Here is a 26,619-nt window from a genome sequence, read left to right as displayed (position 1 = left end):
GTCACCCCCACCTCAACTCTCCAGGGGCCCTCTGAGGATTTGTGCATTGGCTAATAGCTTCCAAAGCTGTGTGTCCCAGGAAAGTCACACCACCTCTCTGTGTCTCAGCTCCCTTATCTGTAAAGTGAGGATAACAACAGTGCCCACCGCAAAGGGTTGTGTTATGTGGATTAAAGAAGTTACAGCATGTAATAACCAGTCTGTATGGATGGGCTACTATTGCCTGTTGCTATGGCATGACAATCTCATTGCGCAGTCAGGGTGCGATCACGACCCCATCTGCAGCTCGGTGAGGCCTTCTCTGTGTCACTCAGCTCCTGGAGGCAGCACGGACTCCCTGTCTGACCCCAAATCCGGTGACTTGGATTATATTCTCAATAACATCTTTTATTAATTTTGCAAGAGGAAAAAAATAGAAATTTATTTTAGAGTTAACGCCTGTACAGCCTTTTTTCCCCTCCTAAATTGCACAGTACATACGATTATTATAAACATCAGCTGAGGTTCTGGGACTGAGCTTGAGTCGTGTTAGTGCCATCTCCCTGACAAATCCGACCTGTGCCCACATCTCAGTGGGGAAGGAGCAGCCGGGGCTCCCTTTAATGCGGTGGCACCGGTTTGGGTACAATAGCTGGATTGATCAGCCCCTGACTCCCCCGGCGGGAGGTGCTCGTCACATCTGGGAGCTGAGCAGAGGTGCCGGGGGCTTGGAAGCTGGAGAAATGATGGATCTTTCTCCGGGAGAAACAATTCTTATCTTCCCATCAGCCCCGCACGCCAGATGAAAAGCGCATTTGCATAGCTGCTCGAGCCCAGGCTGCTAAGCTCATGAAGTATTTGCCGGGGCTCTCGGTTGCATAGGAACGTACCTCGAGTACAGTACTGCGGCGGGCTGGGCTGGGCGCCAGAAAAACAACGGATTAATATTTGGAATGAGAAATTACCCACCACTGGGAAACCAATTAGGTCCCTGATCCGAGCTTGTTACATTGATGGAAATAGATGCGTTCTGGGCTTCACTCGGCTGGGGGTGCAAGGCACATTTCCAACTCGCTGGGAAGTGGCTGAAGAGGGAGACGGGGTGGGGGCCCGGGAAAGGAGCACCTCACTGCCTGCCTCCAAGGGCACAGGGGCATAGACAGAAAGCAGCCGCGTCAGTGAGCACAGCCTCCATCAGACCAGGAGGGTCATGTGGCAGAGAGTGCAGGGAGGGCCTGCTCAAGGGTGGGAGGAGATGGGGAGAGTGTCCTCGGCATCCCCCAACACCTGCACCCAGAGGGCATTGCGGTGGGTTCTTCTGGCCCTCTGGGGTCTGGAGCTGCCAGCCTGCTGGCCGCCCGCCCACCCTTCCTGGCCTGGCAGCAGCACAGAGAGGATGCCCTGGCCTGCCAGAGCAGGCCCAGCTCTTGCCAGGGTGGATGGCGGGTGGCCCAGCTGACTTCCTTCCCTCTGCAGGATGCACAGCCTTGGCCAGTCCCTTATCAGGCCCAATGAGAGGAGAGAGGCCCCTATACTGGGATGAGAGAGGGTCTTGTGGACCCATGTAACCAGGAAACGACCCCAACCTCTCAGCCAGCTCCACCAGTCCCAAAATGAGACAGGGATGTGCAGGAGAATGGGGGTGTTGGCCGCTGAAGCTCAGGTTTCTGAAGGCAGAGTCTCCCTGGGTGGCCCTGCCTGCTAGAGTTGTGGGATGGGGTCTTGTCTCCCACTGTCCTGCTCAGCCATTCTCTGGGCCCTCTGAGGCTGGATGGGAGGCCTCCCCACCCTGTCATTGTCCTGCTCCAAGTCAGGGTCAGCCCAGGCCCAAGTGGTCATGGGCCCTGCTTTGCTGGGTCTCACAGCAGAGGCATGAAAGCAGGTGTCCCGGGCTCCCTGCAGCCAATCTGGAACTACAGGGGATTGCCGTGCCCTGCAGCCACAGCCATCTGTCACTCCAGCAGGATCCAGGGCTGTCCTCCCGAGTCCCCTCTCCCCAGCGGGCTCCCCTCAACACTGTGGTTCGCTTCCAGCTCCTGGGACTGAGGGTGAGGGACACGGGTGCTAAGTGGGGCTGGTGACAGAGCCCAGTGCAGTGGGAGGACCAGCTCTCCCTTCTTCACCCATCAGCAGCGCCGTCGTCTCATCTCCTTCTCGCTGATGCAGGTTTTGGGACGTAAGGCTGTCATGGCAGGGCACAGAGGGACTGGAGTTACTAAGTCTCAAACCCTGAAGGGGTCCCCCCACACTCCCCAGTGAAATCCAGCAGCCTGGATTATTGCCATTCAAGGCCCTTGGAAAAGTCCCTGCTCTTGGGGTGCCTGGCATGCTGGCCCCTTCCCTCTGCCTGGAGCAGGCTTTGCCATAACACCCCTCTCAGTGTTTGCCCAGGCTGCCTGGCACACTCCTCACATCCTTTAGGATCCAGCTCAAACATCACGTCTTCCAGGAAGCCCTCGCCTTGGGCATCTCTACTGGCTTCCCACGGCCCAGTGCAAACCCCTTTAACATGGTGCTCTGCCCCTGACTGCTTCCCCACTCTGTGCCCATGACACTTGGATTCAGGAAGCTCCACTTGTTACAGGTGCCTGCAAGAAGCCGGAAGCATGTTGCTCCCCTGGTTCCGACCCTTTTGGTCCCTCCCCAGGCCTTTGGGCAGGCTCCTGGGCAGAGGAGAGGGGTCTAGGGGCAGGCAGGGGTGCGGGCGGGGGTGCAAGGCCACCAGTTCCTTCTGTACTCAGACCGAGCTCCCGAGGCGTGATGCTCTGGGCAGAGAGACGCCACTGACCTGGGTCAACAACGCTCTGCTTCCGTTTCGCGTTGGTCATGATTTGGTTTTCATTCATCATCTGGACATCCTGATCCTCGGCCTGATTACTGCGGGGAGGAAGGAAACACAAGATTTGATCAGGCTCCTGGCCGTGTGTCCCAGCCATCCATCCTCGTTAGGGCTGGTGGGGAGGCCATGGGGCCGGCTGGGGCCATACCTGATAGTGGTATGTTTTTCCTGGTGGCGGATGTCCCTGTCCTCGGTGAAGAGGATGGTGTGGTAGGGCACAGTGGGCTCACACGTGGGCAGGATGCCCCCCACCAGGTGGCTCACCATGGCCAGGATCCCGTTGTACACGAGCAGGTCATCCACCAGGAGCTGCAGGGACATAAGGTGGAGCTCATGGGTGCCCCTCCTCCCTCCCACGTTGACCTTGGGCAAAGCGCATTACTGCTCTGAGCCTTTCTCCTTGGGAAGACGGGGCTGCCAGGAACAAGTGCCTGCTATGTGCTGTGCCTGCCTTGTGATTTCAGATCTTCACAGCCGTTGGGAAAGACAGGAGCCATCAGCCCACATTGCAGATGAGGAAATTGAGGCCTGAGGGGCTTTAATACCATTAGCACAAGCAGCAGAGCTGGAAGGAAACAGGTCTCTGGTCTCCAGGGTCCCTGTTCTCCCCATCCCAGGGTCACTGCCCCAAACCAGTGGGATTCTAGAGAAAAAGATGAAAGAGAACCCACTTTCTATTTGTTCAGGGTGACACTGAAATCACTGCCAGGAGGTTCTGAATTCATGGTTGGGTGGTAAATTTGCCTGCATCTGAGGACCAGGCATTTGTGTTGAGGGTTGCAACAGAGAGAAGTAAATCAAACTGCGACAAATGATAATTGCCGGCGGCCTAATTACCAACGAACATAATTATCTCAAAAAACTCAGCTAATAAGTACTTACGCCAAACTCCTTCACCCCTCGATGGGGTGTTTTCGCATAATTCCACAGTTTGATCATTGACACGGTGGTAGGCAGATCGAAAATCACATAAACCCGGTTCACCTGTCAGAGAGCAGAACTAATTAAAACAGGCATGTTTGGAAACAGAGGCACTTGGCTGGGCTGGGGGCGCCAGGCGTGGGCTGGGGGTGAGCAGTGGTGCCCAAGGCAGCGCCTGCCACGTGGGCCAGCCTGGAGTTCCGCCCCCTTTCATCTCCTCGAAGCCCATCTTGAGTCAGGTCACGTGTGGCTGCGTTTGCAACAAACCGCTGAGCTGGCTCTTGGAGGGCCTGTGTGCTTGGGCCTGGCGGGGCCCTCATTTAAATGCCAGTGGAGAATTGGGAACATCCTTGGCCATCCCCTATGTCCCCTCAGGTCAGGCCCAGAAATAGTGTAGAGCCCCGTGAGCTAAAGGGACAGTCTCCAGCTCGGGTTGAGCACCAGCCATGGTGATCAGCTTCTGACCCTGTCTGTCCTTTCCCCAAACCATCGCTGAGAAGCAATGCCAAGGTGCTGCTGGGCAATGTCCAGTGCGTGTCTGTGAACCTCTGCTGGGGGAGTAAGGAGGGCTGTCTAGATTGGGGCAGAATCCAGTGGGGAAAGTGGGACGGGGCAGCCTCGAACAGCTCTCCCTCTCCCCACCCCCAACCAAGGCTCTCAGATATTAGCGGGGGGACCCTCCCTTGCAAGATAGAATCAAGAAATAAGCATTCCACACTGGCTACAGGCTGCAGGCTCAGTCCCGCCCCGGGCCTCGGTCCCCAGCCTGTGACCATCCTCAGAATGTCCCAAGAGGGAGTGGGGCTGCTCGGGGAGGGCCAGCCTCCTGGCTGGACCATGGAAACAAATAAAGGTCAGGGCGAGGGTCCTCAAAGTCAGTTGCCTGTGAGGCTCAAGCAGATACAGATGTTGGAGTCCAGCCTCGAGAGCAACAGCTGAAGTTGCCTCACCCCAAAAGGCCTTCCAGTGCTAGACAATGGAAAATACACACTGGCCGCCAGTGGGTGGCCCGGGTCTCAGGGAGGACAGAGCTGTGTTGCCCCCTCTCCAATGGGGCAGGGGAAGCTGATGGACGCTCAATAGGGGGGGTCTAATTTTAGGGTGGCCTTTGGAAAACTTCCATCATAGAATTGCTGACGCTGTACCTTCCTGCATTTTGAGAGAAAAAGGTGCCCCCGATCCCCCATTCAGTCCCATGGCATGGACAAGGGACACATCCTTGGTCATATGGCTGTCAAGAACCCGCTGTGCATCCCTACCAGGCATCTGGCCCCGGGCTGAGAGGCTGGAGGGGGGCTGACCACCCCGTCCATGCCCTGTGGCTTCTCCCCTTCCTCTCCACCACAACCAACCACATCAGCTCACCATGAGGCCTCAGAGCTAAAAGCTAAGCAGGACTCAGTGCAAGGTTTGAGATCTGGGAAACTGAGTCAGTTGGCCGGAAAAGCTGACCAGGCCAATTTGGGGCCAGAAGGAGGGCAGGGCGGCCGTGTTGGGGTCATCTACCCGGTGATGTAGGAAGAGGCAGAAACTGTGAGCGTGCAGAGAGCTGGGTGGGGAGGAAGAGGGCACAGCGGCTGCAAAGCCAGGCAGAGCAGAGAACCAGAGAGGGCTGCCTGCAGGGACCAAGGAAGACCAAGCCCTCAGGCAGCTGTGCTGGGGTTCCTGGCTTCAGATTCCCATGGGGCCCCTTTCACCCCTGGTGTCCCCTTATAAAAGAGACAGAATTGCTGGCCTGGAAGAGCTGGCCCCATCAGGCAAGGTAGCAAAGACCTAAACCTTTCTGACAGCTCCCAAGCATCTTGGCTTGAGATTAACTTGACCTGGAAGAAAGATGCGTCACTGAGACCAGGGAAAGAAAGTCCCCCTGGCCGCCTGAGGGCCAGGAGTTGCGGTGGCCGCTGCTGGGAACCCACCAGGCCTGGCAGGATGGGAGCCAGCCACATGTGCCGGCCATCACTGGTGTCGTTCACTTGGTCGATGAGCTTGTCCGGGGTGCGGACGTCCCCACCTACGCCCTCCAGGGAGTTCACGCTGTCAGGGAAGGCCGCAATATCTGAGGAGGCGTCTAAGTTGCCATAACCCAAATCTGTGTGTTCGGGGGCTGCCAGCTGCCCTCAGGCTGACAGCGTGGCTCGAGGGACTCTGGGGCTGGCAGGGCTGATGCTCTGGGCAGCCGCAGCAGTGACAGCTGAACTGGACATGTGCTGGGGAAATGGGGAGTGCCAGGCCCAAGGGGAGCAGGTGTGTGTGGAGAGGTGGACAGTTTCAAGTAGAGAGAGAAGGAAACCACCTAGAAGGCTGAAAAAGAGGCCTTGCAGGGAGCGGCTGGAGCTGGGGACGTAAAACGCTGCTGCTGCTTGGGAGGGTGGAGGGCAAGCTCTGCGGAGGTTTTCTTTTGGAAGGGAATGGGGTGGTGGCTGGATTCTGCCCTGGCATGTAAGGATCATGCCGAGCCTCTCTTCCTGGCCAGTGTGGAAGGACCCGGGGCAGCTGGACCCAGCTAATATGATCTGCAGAACCCAGCTTCTAGCTCTGCCTCTGCCATTATGACCTATGAGAGCTTGGGCAAGTCACATGTCAACCCTGGACCTGTGTTCCCATCTGTAAAATGGCTATAAAAACCTCCAGCTCCCAGAATGGATGTGAGGATCTCAGAGTGCACCAGATGAGAGCCCTTTGGTAAAATCAATGAAACTTTATAGCTTCGAGAAGTCACTAATAATGATTAAAAAAAATCAACAATGATTCATCCCAGCTGAGGAGGGTGGTGGCACCCGGGGAAGGCAGAAAGGGATCCGACTGGAAGCCAGGGACCCCAAACAGATGCAAGGCAGGCTTTAGGGTTCGACCTGCCCTGGTATTTCCCTAACTGTGGTGGGCCAGCGATCACAGATTCAAGATCCGAGGGGGCCAGGCAGGTTACATAAAAGAGGCAGGATAGCTTAGTGCTTGGCCAAGAGCCAGTGTCTGGACACAGACTCACTGGCTGTGTGACATTAGGCAAGTTACTCAACTTCTCTGTGTCTCAGGCTCCTCATCTGTAAAATGGGGATAACAGCAGCAATCACCTCACAAGATTCTTGTGAGGGCAGATGAGGTAGCACAGAGTGAGCCCTCAGTAAATATTAGCAGCGTGTTTCAGGGCCTGGTAGATAACAAGGGGAGGAGTGGGGGCTAAGGTAGACCAGAAGGATATGCTTGGGGAGAAATGGCAACGGGTAACCAGGTCCAGCTATTGTCACCATGCATAATCAAGGGCCTATGTTGCCAATTTCTCAAGGGAAAAATGGAGATCAGGGTTTTCATGTGAGACCTCCTGATTTCTAAAAATATTAGCAACTCATTTTAAAATGCACTGGGCTAACAGTTTGCAAATTCTGGTGTGGGCATACCATGGGCAGAGGGTTCCAAGCTTAAGAAATTCAGGACACACTGAGTTGAACACAGTGCAATAGGCTTCTCCCTGCAGACCTTGTCAGAGCCTTTGGAACTCCAAAACATCTGTGGTTCTCCGAGAAGAGGAGGCTATAGTTGGCAGCCTCTCTCAATTCATTGGACCACAGGTCTCTTTGGCTTGTGGATTTCCTGCTCCTGATGTCTTAGCAGGCAGGGCTGGGGGCTGCTCTCTGCTGCACATCCCTAAGGGTCAGCATCTGACTATAAGCAAAGCCCCCTGGGCTCTGGTTCCTAGAGGGCCATTTCCCTCTGCACGCGAGGCTTCTGCCCTGTTTTCGACCCCCCCATGCTCCCTTCAATCTGGGTGGAGCCCGCTCCTGTCCTAGAAAGGATACTGTTTTCCGACAAGGGGATTTTTTCTCCCCGCTCGTCATACAGCTCCAGGCCAGTGAGGCCGATGTAATACGGGTCGCCCCAGCTGGTGAGAAGCTGAAACTGGAAAATGACTGGGACACTTTATTAAGGAAAAGAAGGCTGAATTTTTTTTTTTTTCCAGAATACAGTAAAACAATGGCAAACTAAGAGAAATTATTTTGGGTTTATATTGATGAATGAGAGAAAAACATTTTTCTCTTATTGAGACTAGAGCCTATCAAAATATAGGTGGCATCACATTTTCTTAAAGTGCATGTGAGTGTGCGTGTGTGTGTGTGTGTATGCATGCATGTGAGCACATGTGCATGCATTAGGAATGCAAAGCCTTCCTCTAGGCCCCAGGAGACAGGACGGGAGGAGAGGGTGCTCTCCAGGGAGCAGGCGGGATGGGGAAACATCTGTGTTACAAACTCATTGTATGGTATTGAACGAAACGCTCCAGTTTCTCTGATTGTGAAATGATAAGAACAGAGTACCTGCTCCCTCCTCCGTCCCTTTCAAGTAGACAGGAGGCTAAGAAGGGGACACGTAAACCTCACAGCACCAGGAACCATGGTCCGGCGCAGGGAGACCACCATTGCTGCTGAAGTCCCATGTGCAGAGCTGGGCATCAGGCCCTTTCCCAGTTCAGCCCCGTGCCCTGCTCACTCCCCGCATTCCCAGGAGCAGGCCGGGTGGGAGGCCTGAAAAGGGGCCGGGTGGCTCCCAGATGATGGCATAGCTGGAGACAGTGCTTCCAGAACTGGCCGGCTAGAGAGCGGGCCTTAGAGCCAGGCTGCCTGGCTTCACCTCCCCCAGGTCCTACCCCTTCTCACCTGTGTAGCCGTGGGCAAATTACTGAGCCTCTCTGTGCCTCAGTTTTCCTAGCTGTGAAATGGGGATGATAGTAGTACCAGAGTGCTGGGCTCTGCTGCCTGGGCTAAAGTACACCAGTGCAATCAGAGCTCACTGTAGCCTCGAACTCCTGGGCTCAAGGGTCCCTCCCACCTCAGCCTCCAAGTAGCTTGGACTATGGGCATGTGCCACCAGCTAATTTATTTTATTTTATTTTTTTAAGATATGGGGTCTTACTATGTTGCCCAGGCTAGTCTCAAACTCCTGGCCTCAAGCAATCCAACCTCCTTGGTCTCCTAAAGCTTTGGGATTACAGGTGTGAGCCATTGTGCCTGGATTGCCAAGCTATTTCTATCTTCACCTCCTCCCTGGCTGGTTCCAGGACACTCCCCTCCCCAGTCTAGCCGCTGGGGTCAGTGTCAGCTTCTCTAGCCCCTCCCAGCTGGAGTCCTGAGGCTGCCCCTCCAGCCTCAGCTGCCAGGAGTGGGATCTGGAACTAGCCTGGCTGCCCCAGTCCCAGCAGCTCCCAGTGGCCCTGAGGATGCAGGAGGTCTCCCATCCTCTGCCTTGGTTTCCCTGCATGGAGTTCCAGCTGCCTCAAATGTGGCCGCCTGAAACCCCGACTGGGCAGTTGCGGCCCAGGCACTGCCTCGGGGCCCAGAATGTGCTGGTGGGGCGGGAGGAGAAGGATACAGCCACAGGGCATCAGTGGCGCCTCGTAGTCCATGCTCGCACACTCCAGGCTCTTCATGTCCAGCCTGAAAAAGCATAAAACAGCACCATGAAGAAGCTCACGATGGCCCAGAATCACCAGAAATAACAGGCTTTGAAGAAACGTGGCAGTTTAGTGTTCCCTAGGACGCAGCAGGGAAAAGACAGATGAGGCCCCAGCTCGCGTGGAGTTCCCGCTCTAGATGACAGTCATTGCCAATGCCGGCAGGATGCTGTGCCAGGGAGGCACAGGGCTCAGGGCTTTCCCGAAATGGACTCTTTGATTCCTCAATACAACCCTAGGAGGTGGGTATTTTTAGATGCTTGGGATGTGGATGAGGAAACCGGAACACAGAGAAGTGAGGTCACTTGCTCAAGGCCATGCAGCTGGTAGTGGCAGAACCAGGATGGGACTCGAGGTTGTCTGGTACCACTGCCCCCTTTCTTAACCAACCCCCTCTATGTCTTTTAAACACAAGGAGGGTCCACGCTGTGCTGAGAGCCAGGACAGGGTGACAGGGCAGAGGGCCTGGGTGGGGCAGGCTGCCTCAGGGAGTGCTCTGGGAAGGCCTCCAGGAGGAGGCAGCCTTGGGAAGTGTCAGAGTTGAGTCTTCCACGCAGAGGAGCAGCAGAGCAAAGGCCCGAGGTGGGAAGACACTGGGCTGCTGGTGTTTGCCCCAGAAAGCAGCCAGAGGGCTGGAGTCTGGGGCAGGATGGGGAGAGAGAAGCGAGAGGAGGCTGGAAGGCGGGCAGAGCCCTGACGGCTTTGGCTTCATGATCTTCAGCACCTGGCTCCACCAGCCAGGGCCTCAGTTCCCACATCTGTAAAATGGGCATCATACTGGCTAGGTCAAAGGGTGGCTGGAAAGATTTCCCAAAGGACACATCAAAGTGTTCACGCAGCCAGCCCTTGGGAAGGATTCTCTCCTCCACAGTCCTCCCCACGGGGCCTCTCTCCCTGGTCCACTGTCAGTGCCCTCCAGCCTCAGCCTGGTTCTCTTTCATTTCAAGGGCAATGTTACAATTAAGTGACTTCCCAGTGACCAGCCCAGCCAGCCAATCCCAAAACAGTGCAGGGAAACTCATTTTGTTTCTAGAGCTTGGCCTCTGGCGTTTGGACATCAGGGGGTTTAAATGAGTAAACTTAACGTGGCATTTACAAATCGTTATGAACTTAATGCGGCTGAGACTGGGGCCAAGAAATCCCAGTGAATCCATGAAATATTAAGCTCTATTTTTCTCCTTGAATCTTTCTAAATCAGGAACACAGAAACGGGAGAAGGAAGGCCCTTCCCCGACCTGGCCAGCAGGCATTTCTGGAACGGAGGCAGGCTGTAGCCTCTTTTCCCAGCAGGAAACGCAACGAAGCATTTAAAATTTTCAGCATTCCAGACTGTGAAAAACCCAAATGTCCCCAGACAAGGCAAGTCCATTCTACAGGCTTCCGGTGAGGCTTGGCTGAGCTTTAGAAAATGACTAAGTTGAAAAGCCATGCGTTTGATCACCGTTTCAAAACCCTTTCAGTATGTACATCAGAGCAACTTGCAAAGCAAGCGGGCCCAGGGGCCGGGAGGGGCTGTGCGTGGCGCCCACTTTCCCCTCACCTCCTGGCCGGCTGGGGCAGCAGCCGAGCCCGTAGGTAGTCCACGAAGAGGATTTCTTGAGCAAAATCAAAGTGGCAGTTTCCTGGCCCCTTCCGGATGAGAAAGCCCTCTGGCGGGGAGACGCACAGGCCGTCCAGGGAGACGTGGACAATCTTGGCCTGGCAAACAAAGGAAGTAACATGACTGAAGGGAGGCGGGCCACGTGGGGACAGGAGTGGTGCTGACATGACCAGAGCTGCCGGCAGCTGTGCCCACCATGGGGAGCCTTTCGCAGAGCCACCTGACCGGGCTCCATTTCCCGTACCAGGTGCTGCGCAGGTGCTGGGCGGGTAGCAGAGGGCAAGACAGGCGAGCCCCCTGCTGCAGTGGACACGTGCATACATTCTCTGGTCCACAGCTTTCAGGGGAGGCATGTGACTTGGCCAAGGCCCCGCCCACCTCACCAGCTGCAGCGGCCTGGGGCGGCAAGACATGGAGGTCAAGGGCACGGACTCAGGCGCTTCCATGTGCAACACTAGTAGCTGTGTATGTTACCTACCTTCCCTATGCCTCAGTTTCCTCATCTGTTAAATGGGCACAGTCATGAGTTAACCTATGTAAAGTGCCCTAAACAGTGCCTGGCACAAATTGTACACTTTGTGAATGGTAGGCTCTATTGCTCCTTTTTCAACTCCTGGCTCACACATCAATACCCCTCTGGGAGCTCTCCCTTAGGACAGGACAGACCTCTTCCCAATCTTTCTTCTCATGGCACTGAGCTCATCCTTTTTGGGCCTGAATGCCTGGCAGCATCCCCAGTGGCTTCTGGGTGTCTCTTACGGCAGAGGGTCTGGCTGGACCACCTCTCTGTCTGCCTCGGGGCCTGGAACACAGCAGGTGCCTTCTAAGAGCTTGCTGGATTCACTTGGATTTGAGCCAACATCTCTCCCTGTTCTAGCCAGAGTTCTCCAGCCAGACAACCAGGTTCTACTGGTCAATCTCAAAGTCCTAATGGCAGAGTCTGAGGCGGCCCAGCCACCACCTGTGCTATGGGCAGCGACTGGCGACAGCCAGCACCCCCTCCCTGATTTCAGATTTTGGAGCCTGATTCTCCTCCACACCTTAGCCCACCTTTGTGGTCAGCAAGATGGGTGCACCTGCTGATTCAACTGGTGGCTTTCCCCTAGGGAGAGGCAGAGGCGCTCCTCCTACAGAAAGGAAGGGAGGAAGGGTCCCTGGCCTGGCTCTCACATGCCCCTGGGGTCCCTCGTTCCTTCAGCATTTTGGGAGCCTCTCTATGTCAGTTACTCACAGGATAAGTAAACCTGAAGGGTGGTGCTACCTGGCTTCAGGCGTGGCTGTCACTCAAACCTGGTCCCTGTCCTCAGTCTCTCCATCTGCTTTCCTCGAGGGGGATTCCTACCTGGGTCCCCCGAGCTGAACTTGAGACATGGCCGGGCCCATCAGCATGACTCCTGGAGTTTTGCTGGCTTGCCTGGAAAGGGGAGCTCTCTTTTGCTGGGCTTGGAGCTAGCAGGATATAAGCCTGGTGCTGCTGGAGTGTGTCCCGGACAGAGTCACCCGAGTGGATCCAGTGATGGCAAAGCAGAGGCCCAGGAAACCCCTGTCCATCCTCCAGGGCCAACACCTCCTCCAGGAAGCATCCCTGACTTCCTTGGGCAGAGGTGGCCACCTGTCATCTGCGCATTCCCTTGGAGGTGACCTCTATCACCATCTCCATCTAATGGCGAAGGAAGCTAAAGTTCACAGGGGCTAAGCGATTTGCCCGAGGGCCACTGAAGGGATTTGAAGCCCCAACTCCAGGAGTCCAAGGCCCTGGCTTCCAACCACATGCCAGGGACCGCTGGTGCTCGGGAAGGCCCTTGGGGCGTGGGATCTGAGTCACAGCATCCCTTTCACTGCAGTGGGGGTCTCCCATCTCAGGCTATGTGCCCATTCCCCGCCTCCACCTCATCCCACCGTAGCCCTTGTCTGGCTGGTGGGGCCCAGACCCGTGAGATGGGAACTCAGCCCAATATCTCCAGATGGTGAATTCAGGTCACAGAAGCTCTACCAGACAGACTGTGATTTGCTCAAGGGAATTTTAAGGCCCAAAGGCACAACTTGAGGCAACTTCTGCCTCAAAAGGCTGTTTTTTAGTGTTGATATATCTGACTTCTTCAATGTGTCAAACTAGGGGAGCGCTCACAGAGACACAGGGTGGCGTTGGGAGGGTCCGTGACTGGCCTGCTCAGAGGAGCAGGCTGGCTCAGCTCCTGTCACACGGGGAAGGCCAGGGGCTGCCGATCCTGCTGTAAGATGTGACGATTCTTTTTTTCATGTTTCTTTCTTTGAGATGGTATCTTGCTCTGTCACCCAGGCTAGAGTGCAATGGTGAGGTCATAGCTTATTGCAGCCTCGACCTGGGCTCAAGAGATCCTCCTGCTTTAGCCTCCTAAATGGCTAGGACTACAGGTGTGTGCCACCAAGCCTGCCTAATTTTTTGGTAGAGATGGGGGTCTCTCTGTGTTGCCCAGGCTGGTCTCGAACTCCTGGGCTCAAGCCACCCTCCCGCTTCAGCCTCCCAAAGTACTGGGATTACAGGCGTGAGCCTCTACACCTGGTCTGTGATACGATTCCTAAGGCCCTAGAATAAATTCTGTGGTGGGTACATGGTGGGGAGCCCAGCTCTGGGGATTACATGAGGCTGAATCCTGGCTTTGTCAACTGTTACCTGGCAACGGTGATGCCAATCTGCCGTGGCAGGTGTTATTCCCTCTTCATTTTATAGATGAGGAGACAAGCCCAGGGAAGGCAGGTCACGTGTCAAAGGTTATGCAGCTGGTAGGGTCCAAGCTAAGACTCAGACTCAGGCCCTCCAGCTGAATTGCTACCTTTCGGTGGCCTCATCATCACTCTTACGTGACTGGAGGGCACCCATTCAGTCATCTGAGGCCAGAAGCCCGAGAAAAGGGCTCTTCCAAGGCTCTCTTCTTCAATCCCACCAAGACTGACTGCTGCTTCTCACTCAGCAAAACATCACATGGAAATCACAGTGTGGGCTCCAGGTCTGGCCAGCCAAGGTGGAGACTCCAGCTGTGTGGCCTTGGATGGGTGAGTGAACCTTCCTGGACCTCAGTTTCAGACCCTGAGAAATGGGGGTAATCGCACCTGCCTCCCATTGGCTGGGATGAGAATCCAGTGAAATGATGAATGCCCATGAAGCCCTTAGCAGAGGCCCGGCCACCTGGGCACTCAATGGACTTGAGGGCCGAAACTGACCATGGCAAGCTGAGGGCTGGACCTGCCTAGGGCCCCCCAGCACCAGGAGAAACAGCGCTGTGCAGTTCCCTGGAAATGCCCTGAGCTCTTCAGCCTGCATTTGCCATTTGCAGAAGGAAACAGCAGTGCTCTCCCTCCCTGGACATAACGCCCCCAGCTCCGTTTGGAAAGTTCTGGAGGATTTATGCTCCTCTCCGGCTGCCACGCCAGCCATTCATCAAGGTGCTGCTTCCCTGACGCTGGACTGAGCGCGGCCGCTGCTCCCCGGCTTACCCCGCGATAGGTGTCCTCGGGAGATTTATTGTAGTTCCAGAAGCGCAGGCCTGCGATGCTTTCGGCCCTGTCAAGGCGGATCGTGACCACGTGATCCAGCCCCGGCGAGAAGGGGATCAGCCACATATGCTCATCCTCCATGGTGATGTTGGTGCCATCAATTAACCTGCAGCAACGGGGAAGGAGCGGCAGGGGGGCGGTTCAGTGGGCACAGGGGGCATCACAGTGGGGCCCCCACACCCTCAGCCCCCAGTGCGTGTGTCCTCACTGCCTGGCACTAGCCTGGCTGTGTCAGGCTCGTTAAGGGGAGGTGTGACTGATGAGAACAACAGTCAGAAGTTGTCTCTCATCTACGAAATGAGACATTTTTGAAAAGGAAAAAGAAATAGGTTATGCTGTTAAAGGTGCAGAAAAGCAATCATCAGGGTTTTCTTAAAAAAGGGAAAATGTGTCATTTTTCAGAATCCTTTAGCCCAGTGATCCCATTTCTGGGATTTTTTTCCCCAGAAGGAAAATAAATTCATCATATAGGAAAGGCTATCTGAACCAAGATGCTCATCACAGTGTTATTTATACTAGCTTAAAAAAGGATAACAACCTAAAAGATCTCAAAATCGGGAAATGGTTAAGGAAATTTCACAGGGGTTAAGGTGCCATTGTGAGGACACTGCAGTCACATGGAGGAGGCAGGACACTGATTTTAAAGCTGAGAAATGAGGACAAGGACCAGGAGAGAATGTTCAAAAGTGAAAAACATAACTGGGTCAGAGGGTATGGAAGTGAGTATTTTTCTCAAGTTTCCAAACTTTCTGTAAATTTGCTGTGTTGGCCTTACAGCATAGTTAGAAAGAAGTGTAGCCCTCCTTCCCACGCTGGGGGAGAGAGGTACAAAAGCACCATGTGAGCTCTGCAGCTCTTGGCTTGGAACAAGTAGAAGGAGGGGCAGGTGACTGTGGGAGCTGCTCTGGCCGGACCATGCTCTGTGACCGCATGGCCTGGATATCCCAGGGAAGCCTCTAACCTGTAGGAAGGAGCCCCTCATGCTCCCTCATGCTCTTCCCAGCTGGCACTCTGAGCTTGTCACCTCAGCCCTATAGCATTCCTGTCCTGGTCAGTTTCTGGTTCCCTTGCTTGGGACATCTACTCATCCTCAAGTTGGCCTGTGTTTTTCCCAAGGACAATCGTGCCTCTCACTTCCCCGGCCTGCCCAGCATGCCTCAGCTCAGGCCTCAGGCCCTCGTCCTCATGGCTCTGGCCCATGTGTCTGGCACTGCCATTCAGAAGCCTGGTTCTGGAAAAAAGGGCCCAGCTGGTGGCCTCTTGAGCAACCTCCCTCTCCCTCCCATTTTCCAGAACCTTCCCCACTCCACACCCTGGATTCCTGGTACCTCGCAGCTGCTGTACTGGGAGAAACTTGGCCTGCTGCCACATTTCCTAGATTTGAAAAAACTTTTTGTTTCCTTTTACATTTTAAAGTTGTGAATTTGGAAAAAAAAAAAAATCTCATAATCGAAGTGTTTACCCAAGGAGGTAATGTTTCTTTGTTCTCTAAAAGGCTGGTATTAAATTGATGGATGGTGTGTCTGACAATTGCTGGCATCTTAAAACTGAAGAAATTCAGCAATTCCTGGAATGTTTGTGGAACTAAGCTGACTGAGGATGACCACTAGAGAACCTTCTATTTCCTTCCAAAGGCAATTATCTTTCTGTCCTAGAAATGGAGCTGCTCCACAGCAAACCTGCCCAATTCTGAGAGCAGAGAGAACTGCTGGAGGATTTGTAGCTGCCAGTGAAAGGAAGACTCTATAGACACTCTCAAGAACATCTAAATGAATTCCTAGCTCTATCCATAACAAAGCCTAAAAACAGCAACCGGCCGAGTAGCACTGAGCATCCCTAGTGGCCAGATTATGGTCTCTAAATACCATTTCCCACTAAAAGGAACCAGGGCTTCTTGGAGAAATGGCTGATTCCAGGTCTGGGACAAGAAATATACCAGATGAACCTGAAGCATCTGTCACATCAGAAGGCAAGAAAGGTGACTGCTTTAAAAGGACTCAGGACTTCCCAGCATCCATGAGGGAACAATTTAAACATCAATCAGGATAAAAACTGCAAAGTACTGACTCTTCAAATGCAGTACTGTATGTTTAAAATCCATGAGTTTATATTAATCCCTGAAAAGAAACAAGTTTTAGATGATGCTAGAGAAACAGTCATTTGGAAAGCCAAAAAGAAAATGAGGGGAGAGAATCGAGCACTTAGGCTGCCTTTCCCATCTGAATTGCACCACAGAGTAGCCAAATAATTGAGGGAAATTCTCTCTTTATCACAGTTATTTCAGCAAATACATTTTTAAAAGAATAGCAGGCGTAAAATACCACCATTTTGCAACCCCTAATGAATTAAGCGACTTCGCCAGCATGACTAGCTTCCAATATCACAAAGAGCCTGACAACCAGACATTCTATTATATATGTCCACAGGGCCACACACTGACATCTATGTGGTCTTGCCCTAGTGGTCAAACCTCAATCTGATCAGGCCTCTAGATCTAATTAACAATGTACTAGAAATACAGGGGAGCGAGGAGCTGACTAAACAATACCACAGAGATGCAGCCAGTAAAATTCAGGTCCACCTGGTTTCTTCAACAGGTAATTTTTCAAGAAAAAAAATGGAAAAAAGGGAAAGAGAACCTAGAGAGGCTTAAGAGACATAGTAACCAATCACAACACATAGACCTTATCTGGATCTCAAATTAAATGAGCAAACTGTTAAAAAAGGGTGGGTGGGGGGACTATGAATCTGTGAGATATCTGGTAATTTAAGAAATCGTTGTTATTTTTTTCTTCTTTTTCTTTTCTTTTTCTTTTTTTTTTTTTTTGGTTGAGACAGGGTCCCACTGTGTTGCCCAGGCTGGAATGCAGTGGCATAATCATGACTCACTGCAGCCTTGAACTCCTGGGCTCCAGCGAGCCTCCCACCTCAGCCTCTGAGTAGCTGGCACTATAAGCACAGGCCACAATGCCTGGCTTTTTTTTTTTTTTTTTTTTGTAGAGACACAATCTCACTATGTTGCCAAGGCTGGTCTTGAATTCCTGGGCTCAAGCAATCCTTCTACCTCAGCCTCCCAAGTAGCTGGGACTACAGGCACATGCCACAGTGCCTGGCTAGTTTTTTTTTTTTTTTTTTTTTGTAGAGATACCGTGTCACTATATTGCCCAGGCTGGTCTTGAATTTCTCGACCCAAGTGATCCTCCTGCCCCAGCCTCCCAAGTAGCTGGGACTACAGACATGTACCACAATGTCTGGCTAATTTTTTTTTTTCTTTTCTAGAGATATAATCTCACTATGTTGCCCAGGCTGGTCTTGAATTCCTGGGCTCAGGTGATCCTTCTGCCTTTGCCTCCCAAAGTGCTGGGATTACGGGCATGAGCCAACGCCCACAGGCAACTTTTTCAAGAATAACAGTGGTACCAGGATTATGTTTTCTCTTAAATCCCTTATTGTTTAGAGGTATACACTGAAATACCTAAAGAGGAAATGCTATCAGGCCTGGGATTTGCCAACAGATAATTCGGCAGGAGGGTGGTGAGTGGGTGGGAAGGATCCACAAGCTGCACTGTGTGTTGATCACTTTTCCAGCTGACTGGGAGCCAGGTCTCCAGGCTCCAAGCCTAAATACTCAGGAGTGACTTGCCAGGATGCGGTTGTGGTCAGAGGGGCCCATGAGCAGTTAATGGTAGCAGCGAGTGAGGCCACGGTTCAGGGCCACCTTATAGAAAAGCAGGGAGAAGCCTGCCACCGACTCTGCATGGGCTCAGCACCAGGCCAAGGGATGTGGCTGCAATGTGACATGCCATGGGAATGACTGTCCCCATTCTACTGATAATAAGGAAAGCAAGGCAGGGGAGACAGTATAATTTAGTGGTTAAGTGAGTGGATGGCGGGTATCCCACAGGCCTGCGTTCCAATCATGACTCTGCCACTGCACTAGTCTGGGTGGCCTCTGCGTATTTCAGTCTCTGCATCAGTATAGTAGGGCTCATAATGGTCCCTTCCTCAAAGGGCTGTTTGAGGCTTCAGTGAATGAATATCTGTTACCTGCTTCACATAGCCCAGTGCCTGGCATTTAATAACTGCTTAAAAAACTGGCAGTTACGTGATCAGTTATTACTATAACCACTGCTGTTATTACTGGAGAGGTTAAGAAAGTTACCTAATAGTTGGCATGGGGCAGAGGCAGGATTTGAACTCCCATCCCTCTGACTCCCCTAGTTCACACCTCCAAGCAGCGACCAGGCCCTCAGGCTGTGCAGAGCAGGGTAGCCGAGTGCTGGTCTGTGGGTTGCAGGTCCATGCGGATCGATGCTGTATCTGAGGCTTCCCCGCTTACTGACTTGACCCAACCTTGGCTTATGAAATCTGACAAGTACAGGGGAAAGTGCAGCCACCACTGCCTGTGGAGGCTTCCTGAGCCATCACCTCCAACCTCAAGGAGGGGAGAGGGAGCTTTCAGCCCCTGGCAGGCCTGGGTCATTCATGTGTAAACTCCGAACCGTCCACTGCAAAGGTTTACAGACAGCTACTGTGTGTGAGATGCTCTGCTAAGCACGGAGAAGAAAACGCAGACCACGGCTGTGTCTGGAAGCATGGGAACCTGCTTTCAAATCCCGCCTGATGCTTCCAGCTGTGTGGCCCTGGAGAATCACCTCCCACCTCACTTTCCTGAGCCTCAGTTTCCCTTGACCACATGACCTCACAGGGTGGCTGGGGGAGGGACATATGCGATTCTATTTGATGTCTGAATCTGAGGTCTCAGAGGCAGAACAGTTTCCCCAAAACCCTGTGGTCATGAAAATAAAGCTTCTGATAAGACACTTACTTGTCCAGGGTCCGGGAGTCGTCAGAGTACTCGGGGAGCTCATTTAAGTCTCTGGGGGAGGCGGAGATTTGGTGCAGGTGGATGGGCAGCGCCTGGCCATCCTTGCCCACCACTTCCAGGCCAGTGAGCCCCAGGTAGTGCAAGTCTCCCCAGGAGGCAGTGAAATTCAGCTGAAGGCCTGCAACAGGAAGAGAAGTGGTCCATCAGCACCAGAGGCTCCGGAGGAGGCATCTAAAATGAAGATGGGGAGAGGAATGCTATTCGGCCTCTATAGTCTAGCAACTTCAACCCAGACCCAGAGTGCCTTGTGGATGGGCTCTGTGCCTTTCCTCTAGGTGGCCTTGGGCCCAGGCCACTGTCAGTGCTCAGCAAACAATGGTAGGCTGCATGGATGAGAGTTAAACATGCACACAGCCCTGGGTCCTTCCTCTGCCTTCCAGATTGTGCTGTCCTACCCCACACTGAACGTCCATGGTGGCTTCCCATGCTTTCTGGCCAACAACACATTCCCCATCAGACTTCTATCTACTTCTCTGGCCTCCCTGTGCACCAGGGACCCTGGGCCCCACCCAGACTGTCTTCAGTCTCTCGTATTTATATTCCTCTCTCTCCAACCACAGCATGTGCTGTCACCCCTCTATAGAATTCACATGGTCTGGTTGACCTGTGCTCACCCTTTAAATCCCAGCTCCCTTCCTCAGAGAAGCCCTCCTGACTTCTTTGACCAGGTCAAACCTCCACTGATAACCTGCCATGCCACGGTACACTTCCCTTTCCAAGCCCTGGTCACCGCTGTAATCTCGTGATCATTTGGTAAATATCCACTTGCCCCACCGGATGCCTAACTCCTTGAGGGAGAAACCCCGTCTGTTTCTCTAAACCATTGTGAACCGAGCCTGGCACAGTGCCTGGCACACAGTAGGAGCTCAGTACAGATGGAATGATTAAACCAGCAACTACACGGAGACTTATATCAGTAAGCCCCGGCGCTGGAAACTGACATTTTATGCAAATTGGTTGCTATCACAAGGATTCCCATGGGCTCAGAGTAAAGGAAGTGACCTAGGGTGATACTGCCATCCTTTTGCCTCTGCTCCCACCCTCTCTCGATCAGAGACCCTTTAGAAGTGACCTTCTGTGGCCCTGGGGCAAAACAGCCCAGGTGTCATTCATTTGCCCAGGAAGCTCAAATGGAATGAATCTCTTGATCAAGCCCTGTCAGATAATTGGCTGGAACGTCTCTTTCCTTAACGGTCTCTCATTAGAGCAAGACCAAGCACAATAAACCCTTCTGCCCTTAGAGAATTTGCCGCTTATTTTAGCACCCTTTTGGGTAGCTAAGTATAAGACTCTCACTCTTTGCAGCATTCACAGAATGCCAGCACCACAGAGCGCGCAGAAGGAAGCGGGGTGTCATCTGGCACCAGCCCCTTGCAGCTCAAATGAGGAACTGGAAGCCCAGAGAGGTGAAAGGACTTCTCTGTGGCCATGAAGAGAGGCTGGGTCACCTGACCTCCCTGGAGCTTGGTTTTCTCTCCCATGCCCCGTCATCTCCCAACATACTTTTTGTAACTTAGCCCTCAGATCTTTTCCTTCCTTCGTGGTGCCAAGGTAGCTCTGAGCATCTCCAGGCAGACGAAACAAACATGTGGGCAGCACGGCACTGTGCACATGCGCTTCTTGCTGCATCGGTCATGTGCAAAGTGGCTACAGACTCCTCCCACCCCATGTCTCTGTCGTTGCAATGTGATTTTGCCCCTTATCCTATCCAAAGTTGGAGTCTATTTCTCAGCTCCTAACTCTGGGTCATGTGATTTGCTTTGACCAATGGGACAGAAGCCCACGTGATGCAAGCAGAGCCTGTAAAGCACTCAGGGCTTGAGACTGCCGTGTGAGGTAGCCCAGCTGACCCAGTTGCCTCTCTGGCCAGCAGCCTCCCCACTGCCAGACCAGTGGTGAAGATGTCCTAGGTCATTCTGCTGCTGGTCCACCTCCCTGTTGATCAGGAGCTTGAGCAGGCCCAGTAGAGGCCAACCAAGCCGGCTCACCCAGAGCTGCCCAGCCAAGCCACCGAATTACGAGTCAATCATGAATATAATTCATGGTAGTTGTGTTAAGCCAGTGGATTTCGGATTGGCTTGTTTGGCAGCAAAAGCTAGCTGACACACTCCTTCTCAGCATGGGTCAGTGTTCCAATGTCATTTCCTGAGAAGTCTTCCCTAATAACCAGAGCTCAAACAGCTCCGCTCACCCCATCACTCTCTACATCCTTACCCTGCTCGCCTTGTTGTTTATAGCACTGAATGCTTCCTGACAATTGAGTCTACATTGATTTGCTTATTGTCTTCATCAGTCTCCCCCACTAAAATGGAAGCTCCCTGAGACCAGGACTCTGCTGGTTTTGTTCACTGCTGTATCCCCAGAGCCCAGAACAGTGCTTAGTAGATGTTCAATTAATATTTTTAGTAAAAATTTTAAACACATGACTAATTAAAAAGTAGGGGTTCGGCCGAGCGTGGTGGCTCAAGCCTGTAATCCCAGCACTTTGGGAGGCCGAGATGGGCGGATCACGAGGTCAGGAGATCGAGACCATCCTGGCTAACACGGTGAAACTCTGTCTCTAAAAAAAAAATACAAAAAACTAGTCGGGCGTGGTGGCGGGTGCCTGTAGTCCCAGCTACTTGGGAGGCTGAGGCGGGAGAATGGCATAAACGTGGGAGGCGGAGCTTGCAGTGAGCTGAGATCTGGCCACTGCACTCCAGCCTGGGCGACAGAGCGAAACTCCATCTCAAAAAAAAAAAAAAAAAAAAGTAGGGGTTCAGTAGATATCTGCAAGTAAATGAGACAAATGAAAATTATTGGGTTTTACCAAATTCACAGTCAATGGTAAACGAATATTTATTGATCATCTACTGTGTACCAAAACCTATTTTTGGCATCAGAGCTACAGGAATGAACAACAGAGCACAATCTCTGAACTCAAGAAGCTTGCATTCTAGCAAAGACTGTCAATAAACATAATGAATAAAGAAAGACTACAGTTCCCAAGAGTGATGAATACTATGAAAAAAAAAAATAGCAACAAGATAGGGAGTGACTGAATACGAGCAGAGGTGGTCAGGGAGGGCCTCCCTGAGGAGGTGACTTTTGAGCTGAGACCAGGGTGCTGAGAAGGAACCTACCACACTTTCGCATTTCTGGAAGAAGAATATTCCAGGCTGAGAGGAGAACAAATTTGACCCATAGGTGGAACCAAGTGGCCAAGGGAGAGAGTAGAAGAAAGTGAAATCAGACAGGTAGGCAGGGGCTAGATCATATCAAGAAGTTTGGATTTTCCTTTCTTTGCAATGGGAAGCTACTGGTAGGTTCTATGTTGAAGCAGGGGACCAGCATGATCTGATCTGCATCTTAGAAAGCTCCCTTCAGTTGGATTTTATAGGGAGACCAGGGAGGAAGCTGTTGCAGTTAAGGATGGCTTGAACAAGGCTGGTGACAATGAATATAGGGTTGAAGGGGACAGATACAGGATCTGTTTCAGAGATAGCACTACCAGGATTCTCAATGGTCTGGATACAGAAGGAAGGGGAAAAAAAGTTTTGACCCAGGTGACAGAGGGGCTGTGGGCACCACTCCTGAGATGGAAGGGCCACAGGTGGAGGAGGATGTGGATTTGGACGACGGAAATCAGCGTGAGGGAGAAATGCCACCTCCCTTTGTGACAACAAAGAGATGCCGGCCCAGACTCTCCCAAGCCTGCAATCTCTTTGTTTGCCTGGCAAGCTGCACTGCGATTCCATCTAATTTGGGGCTGTTCTGAAAGTGATTACTCTCCTTTTCGAGCTAATATCCAACATGCCATATTCATTTTCCTCTGGTGTATCAATTAGTATTTATACAAATGGAAATTAATTTTGTTATTTCTCCCCCATGTTTCAGCCCTCTCAGCTCCTTTCTTATTCATCACTGCTGATATTTGTAAAACTTCCAAAATTAGTGTCATCTGCAAATTAGCAAGTCATATATCCCCTTTCAAAACATTAATAGGATTGGCCGTATTTACCAACCCCAACACATTCCCCCAGGGTCAGTTTATTAAAGGTCTCTCTGCTCTGCTCTTGCACGGAGTGGTGAAGTGGATTGAGGATTTTGAATACAGCGAGGAAAAAGCTAAAGGTTCACAGAGAAGAGATTCAGAAATCACAGGCCTCGAAACAGACGCAGAGGGTGCTTGGTTGAGAGGCTCTTCTGCCTTCCTACTGAGAAGAGAAGAGAAATTACACTTGCCTTGCAGTAAAAAGGTCTTTGAGCTCTACTCCAGGGCCAGATTCCCAAAGGCACTGAAATAACATCTCTGTGAAAGGTCAGGAGCCGGGTCAGCAGGAAACACATCAACAGATAGCATCTTTGGGGAAATCCTCAGATGAAGGGGACAGTGGCTGCTTCTGCCTGGCCAGCATTCCCGCTTTCCTTCTGGTGACCACACTCTGACCTGCTCTGGAGAACCACCCTGTGCTCAGTCCACACTGTTTGGGTGGCTGACCCCTTTCTCTGGGCTCCAGGCCTGGCCAATCTGTGTTTTCTATCTCCCACCTCCTGCCCTACCCACCATGGTGAGTCACAGTGGCTGATTTAAGGATGGACATACGAATTAGCCGGGCACGGTGGCACACCTACAGTCCCAGCCACTCGGGAGGCTGAGGCGGGAGGATCTCTTGAGCCCAGGAGTCTGAGGCTGAAGCGAGCTGTGTTTGCACTACTGCACTCTAGCCTGGGCCACGGAGTGAGACCCTGTCTCAAAACAATAACAACAAGCAAACAAATACACAAAAAAGAGAATGGGCACATGACTCAAGCTAGGCCCAGAGATCTAATTCTGGGATAGTTGATGGAACTACTGGGATTCAGGAAAACAGAAGTTCTCTTTCATCTGGGACTGCTGGGTAGAAAGGAGGCATAAACGGGAGCTTCCAGGACTTTCCACATGGATGGTGCTGAACGGGAGAACGGCAAGAGACGAAAAGAAGGCAGGGAGAGGGAGGCAGACACCATGTCTTGAGACACCATGTCTTGATGCCATCATTTCTGTAACTGAACGCAGCTGTGTGGAAACTGGCGACCCCTAACTTCTAGTTGCATAAGCCAATAAGTTCCCTTTTTTGCTGAACTCAGCTTGAAATAAATTTCCATTATTCATCCCCTGCCAAAAAAAAAAAAAATCCTGACCAACTTAAGGGAGAACCAAATTGAATAAAAAACGATGGCTGTCTTTTGGGACCTCACAGCTTCGTGGAGGACACTGACTCTTGCAGAGACTTCTGATGTGAGGTGGTCTCCCAGTGAGAACCCTAAGGCAATCTGCTAGCGTGGTGAGGATGTGGGCTTTGGATTCAAACACCTTTGCTTCCACTCCCAGCTTCCGTACTGGCCGTGTGACCTTAGGTAGGTGACTCCATCTCTCTGAGCCTCAGCTGCCTGATCTCATGGAAAACAGAGCCAGGAGTGTTACAGCGAGATAAGGCAGAGAAAGCCCAGCACAGTGCCTGTCTGGGAGATGAAACCAAGCCTTAAACCAGGCTCTTGCCTAATGTTAGGCTGGCCTTTAAAACTGCTGCTATTCGAAAGTAATTGAGAGAGTGCCCTGGAATGTAAGGGGCTATGAGAATTCCAAATAAGGCAACTTCCTCTAAGGCATCTTCTAAGAGATCATTGGTTATTTTGGAGTGGGTGAGGGAGAGATGCATTTTCACAGGGGATGACAGGGAAGACTCCTGGGGAGGAGATGCGGTTGCACAAGGGCCGTAAGGGAGGGGATGTGGAGCTCACTTAGGGCACTGCTCAGGCCCCACCTCCCACCCCCGGGAACAGAAGGACTTAGTCTTCTGGTGGTGGGAAGTGCTGACGGCTGGCAGCTCACCACTGAGGCCCTTGACTTGTGACTGCCCTTGGCTGAAGAGAGTCTCCTTGCAAAAAGCCATGCCCAGCTGGGCACGGTGGCTCATGCTTGTAATCCCAGCACTTTGGGAGGCCAAGGTGAGTGGATCACCTGAGGTCAGGAGTTCGAGACCAGCCTGACCAACATGGTGAAACCCTGTCTCTATTAAAATTACAAAAATTAGCCAGGCATGGTGGTGGGCACCTGTAATCTCAGCTACTCGGGAGGCTGAGGCAGGAGATCTCTTGAACCTGGGAGGCGGAGGTTGCAGTGAGCTTAGATCACACCACTGCACTCCAGTCTGAGCGACAGAGCAAGACTGTGTCAAAATAAATAAATACATATTAAAAAGTAAAATAAAAAGCCATGCCCCTCCCCAGGGGCAGCCCATTGCCAGTGCCATGTTGATACAGACAGACAAAGACATGGCCCCTGACTCAATTCAGGATGACCCCAAAGGGCCATCCCAGGTTCCGAGCTCCCTGTGGAGCAGGCTGAGGCCTTGAAGTGGCTGCACCGCAGACCAGCTTCTCCCTCTGCCCAGTGCTGCCTCCCACCTTTCCCTGACAAGAGCACACCCCAGTAAATTCCATCTCAAGGTCTGCATCTAGGGAACTCAGTCAGCGACAGGCGGTCTTCAGAAGACGAGATGGAGCGGGAAGGCAACCTAGGCGGAAGGTGTGGCTTGCACAGGCGCCTGCAGGTGGACTCCAGAGATGGCATGGGGAGGTACCGGAGGGGCTGACACTGGGATTCGGAGAGGCTCCAGCTTCATTTTGGAGATGAGGATGGGGAGCTGGGGAGGGGAGCCTGAAAGTGTCACATCTTTTGTTCTTAAAGTAGAAGCAGGTCACATTCACAGGGGGCAGGAGAGAGAAGAAGTGAGGCTGCCAGGAACCTGGTTACCAGGGTGCAGGAGGGAGGAGATCACAACCGGCAGTGACCTTGGGCTTGAAGATTTCCCAGGACAGGGAGGGGCTGGCATGGACGCGCATGGATGAAGAGAGGAACTGGCTGGAAGGATCAATGGAAATAGAAGGGTGATGAACAGGCCCAGCAGAGAACCCCTGGGATTTGCTCAGAAGTCACAAACTGGCAGCTGGCTGGCCAGATACACAATAAGTGTTTTATTTGGCTCATGTGATATTTTAAAACATGAGGAAATTCATTACCCACGTTTGAGAATCTGGAGACTTCGCGTAAGACTCTAGATTTCCGACTTCTCCTGAGAAGTCAGAAGACCTGGTACCCTGGGCCCGTGCACCTGCCCCCACCCCCGGGGCAGAGTGGATGCAGGTTTTCTCTGCCTGTGCATCTGCTCTTTGGTGGAGTTGGAAGAGAGAGCTTGGGGCACCGTACCAACAGATGCCTTGGGTCTCTTCGGGCTCTTATGTCCTCTTGTTCTACACTTTCTGGGTGCCAACTACTGCTTCCTGGGTCAGGGCCACAGCTAACACATAGGGTGTCTGCATGCATAATGCAAAAATGCCCCTCAGTGAGGGCAAAATGAGAAGAGATCCCCTCCTCTGGAGTGAGACGGCCC

The 26,619-nt window shown here is 52.5% G+C and overlaps 1 protein-coding gene across 5 annotated transcripts in view; it reads right to left on the bottom strand.

The window, feature by feature from the left end:
* Positions 1–394: 394 nt before the first annotated feature.
* Positions 395–26,619, bottom strand: part of KATNIP (katanin interacting protein) — a 233,211-nt gene continuing 206,986 nt past the window's right edge. For 4 of the 5 annotated variants that reach the window (XM_045381681.3, XM_005591524.5, XM_045381683.3 and 1 more), the window contains 10 exons: positions 19,145–19,322; positions 14,257–14,422; positions 10,723–10,880; positions 9,101–9,165; positions 7,534–7,644; positions 5,656–5,795; positions 3,701–3,802; positions 2,967–3,127; positions 2,768–2,856; positions 395–2,161 (listed from right to left, as the gene is read on the bottom strand). In XM_045381681.3, the coding sequence (XP_045237616.2) occupies positions 2,106–2,161; positions 2,768–2,856; positions 2,967–3,127; positions 3,701–3,802; positions 5,656–5,795; positions 7,534–7,644; positions 9,101–9,165; positions 10,723–10,880; positions 14,257–14,422; positions 19,145–19,322 (1,226 nt within the window). In that variant the 3' untranslated portion in view covers positions 395–2,105. Of the gene's footprint in view, positions 2,162–2,767; positions 2,857–2,966; positions 3,128–3,700; positions 3,803–5,655; positions 5,796–7,533; positions 7,645–9,100; positions 9,166–10,722; positions 10,881–14,256; positions 14,423–19,144; positions 19,376–26,619 lie in introns of all 5 variants that reach the window. The other variant, XR_012428739.1, reaches the window with a different exon arrangement.

This window comes from Macaca fascicularis, chromosome 20 (genome assembly GCF_037993035.2).
Source record: "Macaca fascicularis isolate 582-1 chromosome 20, T2T-MFA8v1.1".
Classification (NCBI taxonomy): Eukaryota; Metazoa; Chordata; class Mammalia; order Primates; family Cercopithecidae; genus Macaca; species Macaca fascicularis.
Note: the sequence above shows the minus strand (reverse complement) of the source record. Positions and strands in the feature narration are given on the sequence as shown.